The sequence below is a fragment of the Papilio xuthus genome, unplaced genomic scaffold (genome assembly GCF_000836235.2).
Source record: "Papilio xuthus unplaced genomic scaffold, Pxut_1.1 DF826938.1, whole genome shotgun sequence".
Classification (NCBI taxonomy): domain Eukaryota; kingdom Metazoa; phylum Arthropoda; class Insecta; order Lepidoptera; family Papilionidae; genus Papilio; species Papilio xuthus.
Genome location: NW_013531711.1, coordinates 1,939,789 through 1,957,545, shown reverse-complemented (window position 1 = coordinate 1,957,545; position 17,757 = coordinate 1,939,789). Strand labels below are relative to the sequence as shown.

The following is a 17,757-nucleotide window of genomic DNA, read 5'->3' as shown; positions in this document are numbered from 1 at the left end:
ATTTTTTGAATAATATTTTTTATATATAAAATCTTTAAATCACTATATAATTTTTATAATTGTAGTTTTATTAAACAATATTGCAATATATGAATGAGGCAAAAATTGTAACAGAAAAAAAATATAACAAAATATAGATTATACGAAATTGTCATGTTTTTTTTTCTTGTGGATCATCTGAATAAAGAATATGTCAAAGATAAAAATCTGAATTTGTGGTGAAATATACCAAAACAAATAGGCCATTACAACTATTTCTATGGATTTATGCTATTTCTTTTTGTTTTAATATGAAAATTACAAGATTGTCTACTATCTGATAAATATTATCAAATTTTTTGTCATTGATATTTGCTAAAATTCACTGAGAAACTAAAGTGTTCATGGGCCCAATAGAGTTAAATGTTAAATAACTCAAAAATGCATTACTAATCATTCGTATTTGAATTCTTTAATACATTAAATTACGTAATGGCGGCCACTTTCTACCATTTTTATGTCATTTAAAAAACATAGAAGAAACACTTATAGTAACCCAGTACATTTGAACGGAAAATCTCTATTTAGATTAAGTTTTTTATTACGTAACTAATATATAATGAATGTTCAAATTGTACCTTTATCGCCAACTTAAATAACAGGATTACAGTCATTGTTAACTAATAAATCAACAAATATTTATGATTTTTATAAGAAATTAATTGTAAACAATATATTCTTAATACATAGATTTCTTTATCTAATATCGAAATGTTTACATTTAGTGAAATGAAAAATGTATTTTCAACTAATGATACAATTCAGTTGTAAATCTGTGCAAAAAATTTAGTTAACATATTCAATGCCACACAAATAATCCTAGTGGCATTGAAAGTGTTAAGTCCAGTCAAGTGTTAGATGTTGAACACTTAAACTACTCACGTACATAGCTTACTACTAAGTTCCTGTACTGAAAGATATAGTTAAAAACATCCCACTAACACTTTCACAGTTTGTACTACTTTGGCTACTTATGGTCTGAATGTAGTTAAATCTTATATGTAGTAAAGATTAAATATAAGATTACATTACCAAGTATTCGTTTGCGACCGTGTGCCTACTGTGGAGGCACTGCATGTTGACAATTCTGTCAGTGAACCCACATTGGGGGCATAGACTGTACTGATCACACTATAGTGATGGCAGATTTTGGTGTCAATGACTGTGAAAGTGTTAAGCTCATTAAAAGGACCATCATAGTTTTTTTTTCTCATCGCCATGAAAGTTAATCTACATCTGAGATTCAAAGTGCCGTTATGAATTTTGATATTATACAAGTGCAATCTTAAAAGTATAATTTTTTACCAATTGTTAAGCATGCCTTAGGCTTTCGCTGTGTAAGCTAAAAATGTAATTTATACTATGGAGATTCTTATGATATGTGGCTTTTTTATTATAGTTGGAAGTTTTTATTATATAAACCACTATATCATTTAGTGAATGCTTGCTAAATATAGTTAAAACTTACAAGATTACAAGTAAAATTTTTAAGTATCAGAACTATTGTAATTTCTTTTAAATTTTAACTTTATTAAGCATAGATTACTATAAGATTAAGTTCTGGTTCCACTGCGCATAACACAATAAAATTACACCATTCCATATAGGGTTTAAATATTTTTTTTTCACCATAACATTTTCAAAGGAACAATTAATGTAAATAACACAAGTTCTTGTGACTCCTGTTTATTATCATTCTCTGATGAAATAAACAAAAGCATAATATATTGTTTATTTGCGCAATGTAAAAACGAACTGTCCGCCTTACTGTACATTTCTACTGATGTGATAATCGTATGTTACTTATTGTTATCTCTGTTCTTTCAAAAAGAATATGAGAGATGACAATAAGTGTCAATAGATGTCGTTGCAGTCAAAACTCATAGTAATGCTCAGAATTTTCATTGCAGAGAAATTTAAATAAAAACATATTGTTCTATCTTTTCAAAGAGTATTATAGAAATGAAAAAATCTTTTTTTGGTTGTTTTGTCAGCGGAAATTCAGTTAAAGAGATTGGGTGTTTACCATTATGCCAAACGGCCTAATGGAATTTTTCTCTCATTGAGTCGATTGAATCAATGGATTCAAACGACCCAATGGGAAAATTTACCCAAGAGATTCTTGATATGTGTAGTTTTAGCGTAAGCCTGGGCATGTCAACACTTGCATTTCACTGTTAGAGTCCTCTGCCCACTTGCTGTGAGCTACTCCACTCCACACCACCACCCTATCACACACTGTACATGTCCACTATACACTGATCATCTGAAAATAAAAGGAAAATGTAAATCATAGACGCTAGGATTTGAAAATTTTGTTAATAAATTTGACAGTAAAAAATTTGTTATGTTATTTTGTCTAAACCTTGAAAAGTACAGATTTCAACAAAAAAATTGCCTTTTCCAAAAACTTTTGAAGTAATATTTAAATAATACCTGTTCTAATAAGTTTTTTAATTTTTATTTTATAATTCTTAACGATGTGGTTCAGTTTATATAAATTTTTATTCAAAACGCACTAATCAGAGTACTGACCTAGTCGGAGTCTGCGAGGTTGACAACGTCGGTGGTAGGCGGTGGCCTCGCGAGCGGCGGACGGCCACGCGGTCTGCCGCGCTCACCCAGCATGATCTCACGCGCTCGTTGCTGCTGCAGCGCCATCGCCACCGGGTCACGACTGCCGAGACCTCCAGCGTAGTACTTAGCGCCCATCTACATACACATATAGGATACATGATATTGATACAATAGTTTTCAGATATCTAGGCGGCTTTTACTTCGCGCTAGTCGCTGTGTAGAACACAGACGACTTTGGCCGCCACGATATCGTATCGTATGATAGAAACGCATATATTACAAGATAAAACATTACTATTATCACAACACGCCGCTTAAAGTATGTCTTACACTAAAACAGCAAATATAATATGATCTTCCAAGGCAAAGAAATCATTTTAAAAGTCAATTACAATTCCACTTAGATATTATATTGTTAACTCACGCCCTGTTGCTGCTGCACCATTTGCTGCAGGCGCATCTGCTGCTGCTTCTGTTGACGGAGCCACGGCGGCTCGTACTGCAGCCCGCTGGAGCCGCCCAGAGCACCCGCACCCGCTGCGCCCGCGCCACCCGCACCACCACCTGCGGCATAAACAAATATCAATATAATAATTACATAGTACATACACAGGTGTCCATCATGTACAAGTGTGTAAAGTGTGCGGGTGTGTAATGTGTACAATGTATGTACTGTGTACAAAAAATACATCATAATTTTCACTCACCAGGATTCATAACGGGGTTCATCATTCCTGAATTCATCATGCCGGGTGGAGCGTACTTGTATAGTTCACTCATTTTCTGCATTAACTGTAATATACCAGATAAAATATTAATCTTGAGCACATACGATAAATTACAGAAATAAAAAAACATTCCACATTCAGCAAATGAAAATAACTACATCACAAATTAAGTCTGACAACATAATTTTGGTTACATATTTTTGCCAACGGGCTTTTCATTTCAGATTGCAAAAACGTTTGTTACAACAAAATAAATAACATATAACTACAACTACGTAGTGATAAATATTTACTCATACAAAAATATAAAGTAAAAAATATTTGAAAAGAAATACCATTTGACCATACTATTTGGTCACTCTAGCAAGACATGCATACAGATACGATGGCGTTTAGCAAAAAGGATTAACACGTTCACTGCCACGACTTTCAGAAAGTGAACATAGCAAGCCTGTGGCACTGAATGTGTCAAGGGACAGCACAAATATCGACTGTAACTTACGCCATAATCATATCCACCGAACATCTGAACAAATAAATGTTTGTTTTATAAAAAATATTTTAATACTTTTTACTAAAGTTAAAAAAGGTTTTGTGTGGTATTAATCTTGCTTTAACCTTTACACTGCTGAATAAACTTACCCCGGGGTTAGTATTATATATGAGCGGCAACAATTCTTGTATCCGGCTCTCGCTGACATTGTCTTTGCGCAGCATGGCGTCCAGCGCCGCGTATGCCAGCTGTTGCTGTTGCTGCGCCAGTAAGCCGGGCACTGGAAACATACAGAAATTAAATAGGATGTCTGAAATATATATATCTCTTTGTGGTCAGTGTGATAGTAATTGGTATTATATTTCGTCAATTTGCACAAAATACGCGGGGAAGGGAACTGCGAAGCTCGCAACTATCATTTAGCAGCTAAAAAAATAAATACAGACGGTACTTACTCATTCCATTGGGCATAGGCCAGGCGGCAGGGAAGGGCGCAGGCGGAGGGCGATTCTTCTCATTCTCAAAGTCCTCCCAAGCGGCCTTACGTTCCTCCTCGCTCAGCGTCTCCTCCTCCTTGTTCTCTAGCAGCGAGTCGTGCTCGTGGTATTTGTATATCTGAAAATATATACATTTTACAATCATATCTAGCCAAGATCTATCTGCGATTTGGCATAGATGTAGAACATAGTTTAAGAAGAACCCATAGACTACTCAATTAGGATTTTTATTTCCGCGAATATATAAATTTTACTAATGTTTTAATTGTTTGTATCCAGAGTACTTTTCTCTTTTGTATGCTACTGCCGGACTTGATCATGCCGACATTTATAGTGAGCAAAAAAGGCAAGTTTTGGGCTTTAAAACTGTAGTTATGTTTGTTTGTTAGTATGTTACCTGTGCGTCATGCTCGCGCAGTAGTTCGGCAAAGAGCCTATCTTTAGGCAGAGGCGGCAGGGGGCGCGGCGCGGGCGGGCGCGGCAGGAACTTGTACAGCTCGGCGAGGTCGTTCTCCGCGTAATGCCGATCTATCTGCTGCTCGTCGATAACACGCTTCGATATCGCCTGCTTCGTCACTTGACGCTCGTAGATCTTTTCTTCCATCGTACCCTAGAGTAACGTAAATGTAATAACATTTTTTTTTTAATCATAATTATTTTTTTTATTATAGATATATAGATATAGACTTCAGTGAGATATCAAATCCAAGACGAAAAGTCTTTTTTTTAATAATCTGTGTGAACTTACCATAGCTAGAAACCTGTATACATAGCATGGTTTCTTCTGTCCGAAGCGGTAGACGCGGAAGATGCTCTGCACGTCATGCGAGGGGTTCCACGACACATCGAATATGACGACACGGTTCGCCGCCACCAGATTGATACCCAGCCCGCCCGCGCGCGTCGATATTAGAAACAATCTGGAAAATATATTTAGGTTTTTAACTATGTGAGTATTAAAGCATGTTTATTAGCGTGGTTAATAAAGTTAAATTTGTTTAAAGGTGCAAAATTTAACATACCACTTTCCCCCCCAGAGTCAATAATTAAACTCACCTAGCCCTAGGGTTGTCTTCCCTGTTGAAGTTCTTGCACCATATGGATCTGTTCTCGCAGGATATAGATCCATCCAGTCTGAAGTAATCTATGCCTGGTGACCACGAACCTGTACATCAAACGTAACAATATTATTTAAAAGAATCAGCTGTTATTCATCAGCTATCTAGACAACAGTTATCAATAGTCTAGATTTGTGTTGCATTAATCAAGTTTGCTATAACGTAGACTACCCTTAAACCGCGACTTCGTTCGCGCGGAATTAAAAAAAAACTAGATAAGTAGCCTATGTGTTCTTCCATATATTATTCAACATCTATTCCTAATTGCAGCTAAATCCATAAAGCCGTTATGGAGATGTATTTATAATAGGAAAGGAAGAGAGATATGTGGCAAACTACGCATCGGAATATAACAATGATATGAAAATAATCATCTTACCCACATGGCCGCCAAGTTTCTCATCAATGCGTCCCTCTTGTGTTGCCTCATCGACTTTCGCTAAGAAGTGCTCGATCAAGTCCAATGAATATAAAGACTGTGAGAATACCAACCTATGAACAATATTTTTTTATTATTTAAAAACAAAAAAAATGATAAAAATCTCTGAGACATTATGATGGATTAAATGTTGGTTTCTGACACCAAAATCTCTGTATAAAACATATCATCATGCCTGATAACAATATGTTTTAAACGGATGATTTTGGTGTCAGAAACCCACGGTAAATATTGCATTCCTCTGGCAAATGTTTAAATTATTTAAAATCTTTATATTTAGAATAGATTATGTTTAGTTAACTTACAACTTGTCCCCGATGGCCTCGCACTGGCGTAGTATATCAAAGAGTAAGACCAGCTTGTGAGAGTTGCGCATATCCTCCAGCTCGTCATCCGACACCAGCTTCACCCACCACTCCGTTGGGTTCTCATTCTTCTCTTCCAGCATCTCCACTGACTTCTCGTCTTCTTCTAGTTGTTCCGCTGTTCACCAGATACATTTTAATAAACACTTAAGCCAATGAACTATTTATTATATGAATATCAAAAACAAAACCAGCCCCTTATGGGAATCATTTTTTCATTCTTTTGTTTAGTTATAAACTATATGACTAGTTATAAAACTAAACCAGAGATGGATCTATACTAAAAACTTAAGACTTATTCGGGCAGATTCACTTCCATATTGTAACTTAGCTATCTTACAAAACAAGTCGTAGATCAAATTAATGATATGAGAACAAAAATTATAAAAATAAATTACTTGGATTAGCTCTGGTGCCACGTCGCGTAGTCACTTTACTTTTCCCTTTCTTAGCGGCTTTCTTCTTTTTATTCTTCTTATGGCTGTCATCACTCCCATCTGAATATTCCTCTGAAGATTCTGCCGTTGAACTTTCCTATACAAATAATAACCATTATCAAGATTTTAATATTGTTACATGTTTAATTATAACCATAATTTTATAGAAATATAAATAAAACTCACATCAGGTGTGGACTCATCATCAATGAAATCAGCAAGAGATCCTTCGGAGTCTTCCTCTTCTTCCCTCTCCCTCTGAAAGTTGATTTATAATTAATAAAATTTTGTCATCCTCACATTTATATATAAAAGAAAACCTTTTTTATTTTTGAAAATGATACCTTTTTCTGCTGCATGATTTCATATCTCTCTGAATTATATTTGAGCACCAAGGGGTGTGTCCATATCCTTTGCAAGGACTGGAAGTCCGGGAAGAGGAATCCTGATGACTTTCCTGGTAATGGCCTGGAGTAAATTTTAATAACCTGTTACTTTTATATAATAAATCAATACCAAATAGATTTATTGCATTTTAAAGTCCATATAAATAAAAATATTAGTTTTGCTCAATACCTTTAAAAACTACTAAACACATTTTGATTAAACTTTAGTAGGATTCTGAGGCAATTTGGAAAGGAAGTTTTGTTTCGTAAAAATCTAAATAAGACAATGATATTTTTAGGTTATTCTTAATGAAAAATTTTCTTACAAACATTAATTCGACTTTGAGTTTACATTACATAACATAAATGTATTTACCTTCTGGAGTAGTTATCAAGATAATGCTGATATAATTTGATCTGCACTTCGGACAGCGTAATGAATAGCACATACTCGTGCTTCGGAGGCAGGAAGGGCGCCAGCACCCCGTAGTCTCGCCTCTGGAATTATTGAAATTTTACATTGTTTACAAGCACCTTGTCTTGATTGTAAATATTAACAGATTTGCTTTCTTTGATATAACAAATAAATTTTAGCAGCAATTCGACAATTTCCATGAATTTACATTCAGAAACAGATCTAGTGAGATTATGAACAGACGTAGTTGACAATTATTCCAAATTCGAAACAACTGCGCTACTTTCCAGCCAATTGGCATATATGATTACATCTAAGATAAAGTTAAATTCACGACTAATTTGGTCCTTCGTTATCATGTTTCAGTGTTCGTATTTACCTGTACAGCGCCATCTAGCATCTTATGCAGGACATGGGAGCGTCGTTTCATGATGCGTATGTCGTGCTCCGTGGAGTCGGTGTACTGTCCATTCGTGATGGGGTTCACGAAGCGGTTCAAGTACTCGTTGTACTTGCCCAGGAGATTCGGCTTCACGAATTGTACCATGCAATAATCTGCAAACAGAATTATATAGTTAATTAGCTGTCGCCCACTACGCCACACGTAAAAACTTAGTAAGTAGCCTAAGTGTTCTTCTAGACAAATCCATATATCCAAACTTTTGCTTTTATATTAGTAAGATACCAATCGGAAAAAGGAAAATAATAACTAATTTAATATTCAATACTTGTTAAATCTTACATTCTTTAAGGTTGTTTTGAAGCGGCGTGCCTGTGAGGACAATACGGCGCAGCGTCTTCACTCTGTTAATGGACTGTGACAGGCTCGTCTTCTCGTTCTTTAGCAGGTGACCCTCATCACATACCACCATGTCAGGACCTACCGTGCAGATAAAATTACTATTAAAAACTTCATTACTTTAAAATATGTTTTGTAAATAAAAACATACACAAGACAATGTCCGTTTTATGTCTTATACCTTATATGAACATCACTCAATCTCATTTAGTTTAAAAGTATTAAGATTTGGGTTTTAGTTGTTTGAAAATTTTTACAGATGAATAAAATATTATTTTATGTTATCAATCATACCAGGGTCAACGAGGCTTTCCTGGAATGTCTTGAGCATCTTCTTCTTGAACTTCTTGGAGTTGTCAGCTGAGAGGTTGCGGAACATCTCGTAGCCGAGTACGCACACGCCGCCACTCTCGTACCACTGCTGCAGCTGGTACGCGCGCTCAGAATTCTGCTTGTGCCTACAAATACACAACAAATAAAAAAATCATTATTGAAACGTCCAGTTAAGTCGATTAGCACTATCTATCTTGTTGTATGCGGCAAAGAAAATAGTCACATTTCGTGATATAGGATGGGGTATAAGTCTTTTCAAATATCTTGGCGGCTCAGATATTTGCTATCAGTGGCTGCGCATCACACCAACGACCATGGGCTACCAAGATATTTGAAAGAACATCTGTTACTACTATATTAATGTAATTTGTTATTTCTACTAAGCAACTAGCCGCGATAGGACATTATTTTCTATAATTATATCTCAGAAATTAAATCTCTTACCTAGAAAGCTCATAAACATCAACTTCACTCTCTCTTTCAGCGTGTTTCAGCCACATTCGAAACTCATTGACCCAGTTAAGTACAGTCGAGAGCGGACACACGACCAACACGCGGTTCACGCCGGTTAAATCGTTGTGGGTGAGCAGAGTATGTGTTAGAGACACAACCTGGAAACAAGAAATAATTAAAAGATTAACTGGAGGGACGTTTATTAGTTAAGAAACCTCAGTACCTAAATAGTTTTTCGTTGTGGAAATCTAAACTTTTTTTTTTTTACTTTTAAACGAATACCTATGTGTTTTATTAACATGAGATTTTTACTAGAAATATTTTTGAATTCACGGCATAAAATATATTAATTACCACAAATAAGGTCACATTATTTCTGATAATTTGGTAATTCTTAATTCTAAAGTTGTACTTATATAATATTGTTGGGAGTTTATTATACATACCTGTAATGTCTTTCCTAGACCCATACAATGAGCTAAAATACATCCTGAGCCCTTGTTCTTTTTGATCCGTTTCACACTTTCAAAGCAAGCATCCCACATGAATTTGATGCCATTTGCCTAAAAATAAAACAAGATTTTTAATAAGCTGTGAAAAATACACAACAAATATAGGTTTTGTGATAAACTGGCAGTCACTGCTGCTTAGTGTTGATTTCGTTCCTGAGTGTCTAATAAACTATGAGTATCAGTTATTAATATGGGTATTTATTAGTATAATAATTATTAATATATTTTGTTTTACCTGATGTGGTTTTAATTTCTTAACAAGTCCTCTGTCAACTTCAATCAGCGGCTCCTTTGTTTCAGGATCGAAGTCAAGCACGACCTTCTCTAATTTTACTTCATCAGGTTTGCCGGACTCATCAAATTCCATATTATTGTACTGAAATAATATAAAACATACATTTGAATAAAATGTTACAATTGTGCTGGTGAAATTACAACCATGCAAGGGATTAACATTCTTTTTTATGCAATTTTTCAGACTGTGGGTTCCTATTCTTGAAATGGTTGTAAGAAAAAACATTTTGTCATTCTTTTTTCTATTGAAACATACAGACAATAATATGTTTCAGTACAAATTTTTCGTTAGTAGTAATAAAAAAATATATTTTATTAATGAACTTTTCATAATAAAAATGCACTCACCAGCTTTTGACGTTCAGCAATTCGAGCAATTCTTTCTTTCTCTTCGCGCGCTGCCTTTTTAGTTGCCTCCTCTAGTTGATTTTTACCCATTACCTATAGAAATTATATTATTAACATCTCAAATTACTATGAAATCATTTTTTTTAAGTGTGGAAACGTGATTTTTTACCTTACGTATATTCTTTCTGCCATGTTTATTTCTACCCTCATTTTCAGTGTCTGAATCAGAATCGTCGGTGTCATCTACATTTTTAATGCGGCGTCGTTTCTTCTTCCTGTATTTTTAATGTTATTTTAAATATGTACCATGTAAATAACATGTAAAGATATCTTTACATTTCAAATAAAAATAAGGGACCCTGTAAATTAATCTCCAGTGATTTGGACCCCGTGTACCTGACCCCCTTAATTAGTCTATGTTCATGGGTGCTTGTACCACTCACCCGCTTTCTACAGAGGAATTATCATCGCTATCAGCTGGTTTCTTCTTCCTTTTCTTCTTTCCTTGTGGCTCGGAGCCGTCGTCCTCTGAATCCTCGAAGTCACTCAGCTTGTCGCGGCCGCGGTCCCGGTCTCGACGGCGCGACGACCCCGCCTCAGAGTCAGACGAAATCGCTAGCGCTTTTCGACGTCTTGACTTCAGTCTTAAATTTAAAGGAAAATTTTAATAAGGTTGGAAAAATATTTAAATTTTGAAAACATCAAAAAATTGCTTACTTTTCATCTTCAGTTTGATCATCAATGGCTTCTAAATTCTTTTCATCCTGGAAAAAAATTCAACAAAACCTTAAAAAATTCTAAAATCAAATAATTTTTTTCAAATATTGCTATATGGAACAACCACTGTATTTTCAATGATATAAAAGGAATAAATACCTCTTGTGATTTATTATGCGAGCTAGACGAATCACTGTCTTCCAATAAGTCAGCTTTAGCGAGATGCACTCCATCACCATTGAGGGCAGACATTGTTACTGCTGGCAGTTCTGTAAAAATGTTAAATTATTTTTTTATTCATTTACAATTTTTAAACAAGCCAACTGAATTCGCCGAATTAGCGAAACTACACTGAGTACACTAAATAGTTTTAGGAATATCAAAATATGAGGTGACATAACACTGTTTTGATGATACTAACACGATTTCATGAAGTATATATGAAAAGCGGACGTCCGCATACTGTGGAAGGCATTTGGGAAAACCTACAGAAAGAGAAAAAGCCTGATGATACTATGATACCTATAATTGCTATAAATTATTTCTATTACCATACCTTCGACCTCCTCCTCTAAGACTTCCTCGCTGCCAGCTAAAGAGGTAGCGTCCGAGCTGGACTCCGCCTTAAGGAGGCTCTCGGTGGCGATGCGGGGCACTTTCGGCATCTCGTCCTTGTCCGTACTACTGGGCTTCCCGCTCCCCGCGCTCTCCTCAGACGAACTCCGACGTCGCGACTTATGCAAACTCTTCAGATTCGTCAGTCTGGAATACAAACGCCTTTAGGAATATCTTTCATATCATGTGGTTTCTAATGGAGAATTTTTGTTTTAATAGTAAAATGTGGCAAACAGCATATGGACACTTAAATTCGCCTAAATAGCGAAGTGACGTTGTGCGTGCCTTGCCTACATTTTATAGACGGAGTAGGGGACTTACTGGGTTCTTATTCAGATTTCTCAGTTTCTATGCGTATTGCTAAGGGCCGCTACGAAATCCACCTCTTTGCATCCCTCTTATAAAAAAAATTGGGTAGGAAAACAGGACTAAAATTAGGTAATTATAAAAATTAACCAATTTCCGAGTCTAAAGATAGCTGGGCAAGAATACGAACTTACAAAAAATGAAAAATAGTACCAAAATTGTAGCAAATTATCAAGTACTACTCACTCACCTTTCACAAAATAAAAACATGATTATTTGCTGTGAAACCAAACTACTAACTCTAGTGTTTCTTTCTAGAGAGTCTGAAATTTTAGTAACAAACTAAGAGCCATGCAAATATAAAGACAAAAGGAAATTAGGATAGTAAAAAGTAATATTAGTAAAAACCCCTTTAACTGTCCAATTACAAATTAACTATGAATAATAGACCAATTGTGGAATAAAATAAAACACCTTGATTCAATTTATTCAAGTTTATTAAAGTCATATGTCTATTTAAAGTTGCATTTTACATAATTATGAGAAAAATAGCGCTAAAAATCAAATTTTATGCTATGGTAGTAAGCAATAGAGAAAAAAGTAAACTACAAAAAAACTTGTATAAAAGTATCTTATACCACTAATAAGTCAAATAGTTGAAAAAAAAATTGTTTAGGTCAATGCTTTCAAACTACTTTAGTTATATTAGCTCCTATGACCAATGCATTTGAAGACTTTTACATCAATTTTAAATTATTATATCTTTTCTATTGTTGCACGCATTTGCATTCAAACATATGAAAGAAAACATGTTTTATAAGGGACAAGCTATACTTAGCTTAGCTTTTATTTTAATATTTTTAATTAACAACAAAAAAACATATATCTGGTGCTCCTTACCACTTAAGTATTGTAATAAATTTCGAAATTTTCCTACAAACTAAAAAAACTCTTCCATTTAGAATTAATATAAAATAAACTATGAGAGAATAAAGCAAATAGGCTATATCATTACAATCTAAATGTTTTTACAAAAGTCAAAACTTTTTATATTATTGTAAATGGGCAGTTAATTGGGCTTTACAGTTGAAATGACATTTTTTATGTCATTTCACAGTTATTTTCAAACAAATATTCAATCTCCCTATAAATAAATAAATATTTACCTATCAACGACTTTGTCATTTATATCTTGACCGTCTGAATATTGACTGCTGCTACTGCCCAGTTTAGTTCTAGTACCGCCCATCTGCAAGTAGGTATTTTTAATTTTTAATAAGCCCACAATTATATCTAGATTTTTAATTCTTAATGGAATGATATGAATAAATGGAAGAAGTGAAAATCAGAAATATCGGTCACAAATGCAATTCAATTTTCTGTAATGATACAGATTCGGAAATCAAAAAATTAACAATTTTTCATTACATGTATGGTCTGGTCGTACCATCTAATATTTAGTTTTAATGCACTACATATTTTCATTTGTCTTATTCTCTTTTAAAGATTATATATATTATATATAACAATAAAAGTGTTATAAATGTGTTTAAACACTTGGAATTACGAATAAAGTAACTTATGTCTAATTTTTATAGATTAATTGTTTTGCTAATTACAATATATAGTATTATTACTTAAAGCGAACCTTGCGAAACGACGAGTTAGAGTTTTCGTCATCGCTACTATTGCTTGGTTTTATCTTTATTTTCTTTCGAGATTTTGTTTTATCTTCTGTATCCAAATTCTTCTTTTTTCTTTTCCTATTTCTCTTTCTTAATGATAGATTCATATCTTTATCAGAACTTGATTCAGAATGATGTTCAGTTCTATGTTTACTTTTATCGTCTGATATCTCTTTAAGTAAGGAATCTTTTATTTCTTTTAAAGCATTTCTCAATTGCTCATCCTCTGTATCTGAACTTGATGAATATGTTAACAACATTTTTTTAGCGCGCATATTTTCCATGATACGTTTTCTTAATTTTGGTGGGGTCTCCTTTTCACTGTCTTTGTCTTTTTGGGATTTCAACGGAGAACAATCTGAACAATCATTAAGTAATGATGATTTTATTAGTTCCTGTTCTTTATCAAGTTGTTTCGGGCTCCTTTCATTGTCTTTTTTTATTTTCTGTGAACTTGATGAATCATCAGAATCCTTTAATAGTGATGATTTTATTTGCTCTACATCAATATTATCTTCTTTATGACTACTTTGCTTTTGAGAAGTTGTAGGATCACTATGTAATGAATCATCAAGTAATGACGATTTTATGTTATCATGATCATCACTGGGATGTGGTGATTTATTTTTTCCATGACTACCCTCCGATTTATGTGAAGTTGATGAAGCACATGAGGAATCATCAAGCAACAATGATTTTATCCTGCCTACATCATTATGTGGTGATGCATCTTCATTATTTCTATCTCTTTTTTGAGATGTAGATGAATCATTTGAGGAATCATTTAGTAATGATGATTTTATAATTTCTTGGTCAACTGGTGATACACATTTTTTATTGTTTGAGCAATTTGATTTATTGGACAAAGGTGATTTCACTTGCTCTGGCATTTCACAGGACTCCAATGATGAATTTTTGTCTTGATTATCCATGTTTTTTTTAGAGGTTGGAGAATTATTTAAGATATTATCAGATAATGGATTGTCAGAGTTTTCTATTGCATTCATATTGCCTGTATCTTCATCTGAAGAATTGTTCAATAAAGATGATTTCACAAATTCTAGGTCTTTATTATTTTGAGGTAAGTCTTTGTTGGATTCAAAAAAATCTTCTGTAGGACTCTGTTGTGATGGTGATTTAGAAGGTCCTAAATTTTCATCACATTGGGCTTGATTATCATTATTGGTTTCACTATTGTTTTCTGCTATTTTTTCTGAAACTATCTGTTGTTTATCTAAACTTTCTATTGTCTCTTTTGTTTGTGAGACTGAGTTATCTTCATTGTTGCTAAATTCCTTATCAGGACCAAAAGTGTTCTCCAAAAAATTATTTGTATCTGAATCACTATCATCCAGTAAAGCTTTCTTCACATTTTCAGTCACTTCTAGCAAATCTTTATCATATTCATTATTCTCAGTAATATCACAGTCAGAATGACCAGTTGAGTTTTTACTTTTGCCTAACTCTGATAACTGAACATTGGTTCTTTCTTCACTATTACATTCCTCTATTGTTTTTTCTGAACAACTTTCTATAGCAAAAATAATAGACTTGCCTTTTGTTATTTTTCTTAGTTTATAAGTTTCCAAAAATTCTAAAGAAAACTTCGGTAATCTTTGTAAATTTATAGAAAATTCTTTAGGTTTAAATGACTTCACTTTCTCTTTTTGTTCCTTGTATCTTTTATCAGCTAAATCTTGGTTGCTGACAAATTTTCTCTTAGGTTTATTTTTGATTTTACATTCATTTTTTCTTTTTTTTAAATCTTTTAAAACAATGTCATCCTCCTCATCGTCATTTATTATAATACAGTCATCTTCCTTTGGAGGTTTTAGCAACTTGTTTATATTAATACATTTAAGAAAAACTTTTTTTGTACTTTCTGCAGATTCAGAAGAATTATCTGTACTAAGTTTCCCATTTGCTGCGGTATCTGAATTTTTAACATCAGCATTTTTTTCTTTTGTAGATTCATTATTAATACAAGACACCTCTAAAGAACTGTCCAAACATATTGTTGAAGTGTCATTTATCTTCATATTACTGATGTTTTTTTCAAGTTTTTTATTGTCTTCCTCATCTTCATTATCAGAACTGTCACTTATGATTCTTGAATATTTTCTCTTCTTCCTTTCAGTTTTAGTTTTTTTATTCTCATCGACAGAATTAACACTTTCTTTATTAATAATATCACTACATTGTTTTTCCTCACACATGTCTGTGCTTGTCTCAACATTTTCGGAAACATTGTTAGTGGATTTTGGACTTGATTTATCCAAATTGTCTATTTGATCACTTGAAGTTGAAGTTTTATTTGTGGCTTTTGTATTCTTGTTATCATCAACATCAGATTCAGGTTTATGTTTCAAGTCTCCCTCAGGAATATTTTCATCATAAACATTACTAGGTTTTACTGATAAGCTATCTGTATCATTACTTTTTGATATCTTTTCACTCACACTTTTACTACCATTATCACTTTTTGTATTATTTGCATCTTCAGTAAGTTTTTTCCTGTTAATTCTTTTTTTATTTTGTCGAAATAATTTGCAGTCAATGTGCACTGGGAACTTTTTTAACATAGAAGAAGGCATAGCTTTAACTACAACTTTAACAGAGGTATAATGAGCAAGTGAAATCTTATTTTTAATTTTGAGTTGTTTTGATGCATATACAAAATATTCAAAAGGCTCCTTTGAGTCACTTAAACTGCGAGACACTTTAGTGCCGGCACTTTGCGAAGCAGCAATTTGTGATAAAAGATGATTAACAGTGGTTTCCACATTTTCGAGAGACTTTTTTGATAACTCACAAATCGATAATACTTTACTGGCGGCTTTCTGAACAGCGTGTGTATTTTTTAACAAATTCTTTCTTATTTTCTTCTCTCTCAAATTATCAGTGCGAAACTTTAAATTGGAACCAAGTTTGGATAAATATTCCGTCGCCTCACATAATACATCACAGACAGGTAGCGCGTCCGCCATTTCAAAATTACTTGAATTTTCATTTAGCGTATAAATATATTACATGTACGAGGCACGTTCATCACAAATCTTTTTTATTATTCAACACTGGATTAAGTTAATGTTTAATAAACAAACACAAAGACGGACAAATCGTTAAAAACTATCCAGAATAAGAACATTGTTCATGAAAATCATTCCTTGGCGCAAAAATGAAGTGAAAAACCACAGAATATAAACGTTTGTTCCATTTTCAGTGACTGCATATTTTTTTTTAATAAATTAAAATTAAAATCTGTTAATGAAAAAATAAATGTTTTTACATATTTTTGGTTTAATCTCGCGTTTTTATTGTAAAGGAATTAGGAGCCATCTACGAAATTCGACTTTCCTACTCAATAATCACGAACGTCTGCGTGAGGAGAAACGTCTGTTTTGAAAACCTTTTCAATTTGGTCGCGTAATACAAAATCACTACATACATAGTCAAAGTAACTATATAACAAAATAGCGGCAATAGTACGTATATACATACATACACTTTGTATTATTATGCGATAGTTCATGCAAATTTCTTTAATTTTAGGAATATAAGCCAATACATAGGTCAAAGCATTTTATACAGATGTTATTACAATTTGTGACAAGCACAACGGTACACTATAAGAAAATAAAAAATATCAAAGTATCAATTTTTTTGTACTTGCCTTTCATGTAAATGGCTGATGTGTGGTTTTACTGGGTTTGGTCTTAAAAACTGATCTTAATTGTTATTGTGGAACATCATTGTAATCTATTGTGGAACTTAAACATTAAAGTAAATTCATTTTATATTGTTAGACCGAAAAATCGGCAAATTAAGCAAGGTAGGTAAACTATCCAAAACAGTCGTGAAAAAGTACCATAGACTGCTATAGAGGAGATCACAGTACCTAAAGCTTGTATCAGAAAAGAGAAAAGGGCACTGTGCACTTAAAAATTACTTTACTTATGAATTTAAAAAACAATTTAAATTTTGTTAATCGGTTACCGTTAATTGGTTAATAAAATAAAATTTGTTTGAGTATGAAGATTTATCTTGTGGCTATCTATAGAAATCCTCTTTTGGATAATTTTAACGAATAAGTTTTGATAATTAATGTCTTCTTCACTTGTTCAAATGCAATTATAATTTTTCTTCCGTTGTAAACAATATCTAACTGGTAACAGCATATACCACACAAAAAAACAAAAGT

At 33.3% G+C, this 17,757-nt stretch overlaps 1 protein-coding gene across 3 annotated transcripts; it reads right to left on the bottom strand.

Moving 5' to 3' along the window:
* Window positions 1-54: 54 nt before the first annotated feature.
* LOC106121677 (transcriptional regulator ATRX homolog) lies at window positions 55-17,431 on the bottom strand. Of its 3 annotated transcripts, none has more exons than XM_013317422.1 (29): window positions 13,520-16,759; window positions 13,038-13,120; window positions 11,507-11,712; window positions 11,110-11,219; window positions 10,951-10,997; window positions 10,677-10,877; window positions 10,403-10,508; window positions 10,234-10,326; window positions 9,827-9,967; window positions 9,526-9,642; window positions 9,071-9,237; window positions 8,588-8,751; window positions 8,237-8,374; window positions 7,874-8,049; window positions 7,456-7,577; window positions 7,038-7,161; window positions 6,880-6,951; window positions 6,655-6,790; window positions 6,197-6,374; window positions 5,832-5,944; window positions 5,391-5,499; window positions 5,083-5,254; window positions 4,732-4,944; window positions 4,293-4,452; window positions 3,987-4,117; window positions 3,324-3,408; window positions 3,041-3,180; window positions 2,575-2,751; window positions 55-2,305 (listed from the first exon to the last, which is right to left on the bottom strand). In XM_013317422.1, exons 1-28 carry the CDS (start codon window positions 16,541-16,543, stop codon window positions 2,575-2,577), a joined length of 6,705 nt encoding a protein of 2,234 aa, XP_013172876.1. In that variant the 5' UTR covers window positions 16,544-16,759; the 3' UTR covers window positions 55-2,305. The 3 variants fall into 3 exon arrangements, with proteins under 3 accessions (XP_013172876.1, XP_013172877.1, XP_013172878.1); XM_013317423.1 differs by having other exon boundaries at window positions 2,575-2,739; XM_013317424.1 differs by lacking the exon at window positions 13,520-16,759 and adding an exon at window positions 17,230-17,431 and having other exon boundaries at window positions 56-2,305.
* Window positions 17,432-17,757: the final 326 nt, after the last annotated feature.

Coding starts and splice junctions, on each gene's coding strand:
- LOC106121677 (XM_013317422.1), bottom strand. CDS start 16,543: ATGGCGGACGCGCTACCTGTCTGTGATGTATTATGTGAGGCGACGGAA. Junction 11,220..11,506: donor CTTAGAGGAGGAGGTCGAAG/GTATGGTAATAG, acceptor ACATTTTTACAG/AACTGCCAGCAGTAACAATG. Junction 3,181..3,323: donor GAACCCCGTTATGAATCCTG/GTGAGTGAAAAT, acceptor TTTATGCCGCAG/GTGGTGGTGCGGGTGGCGCG.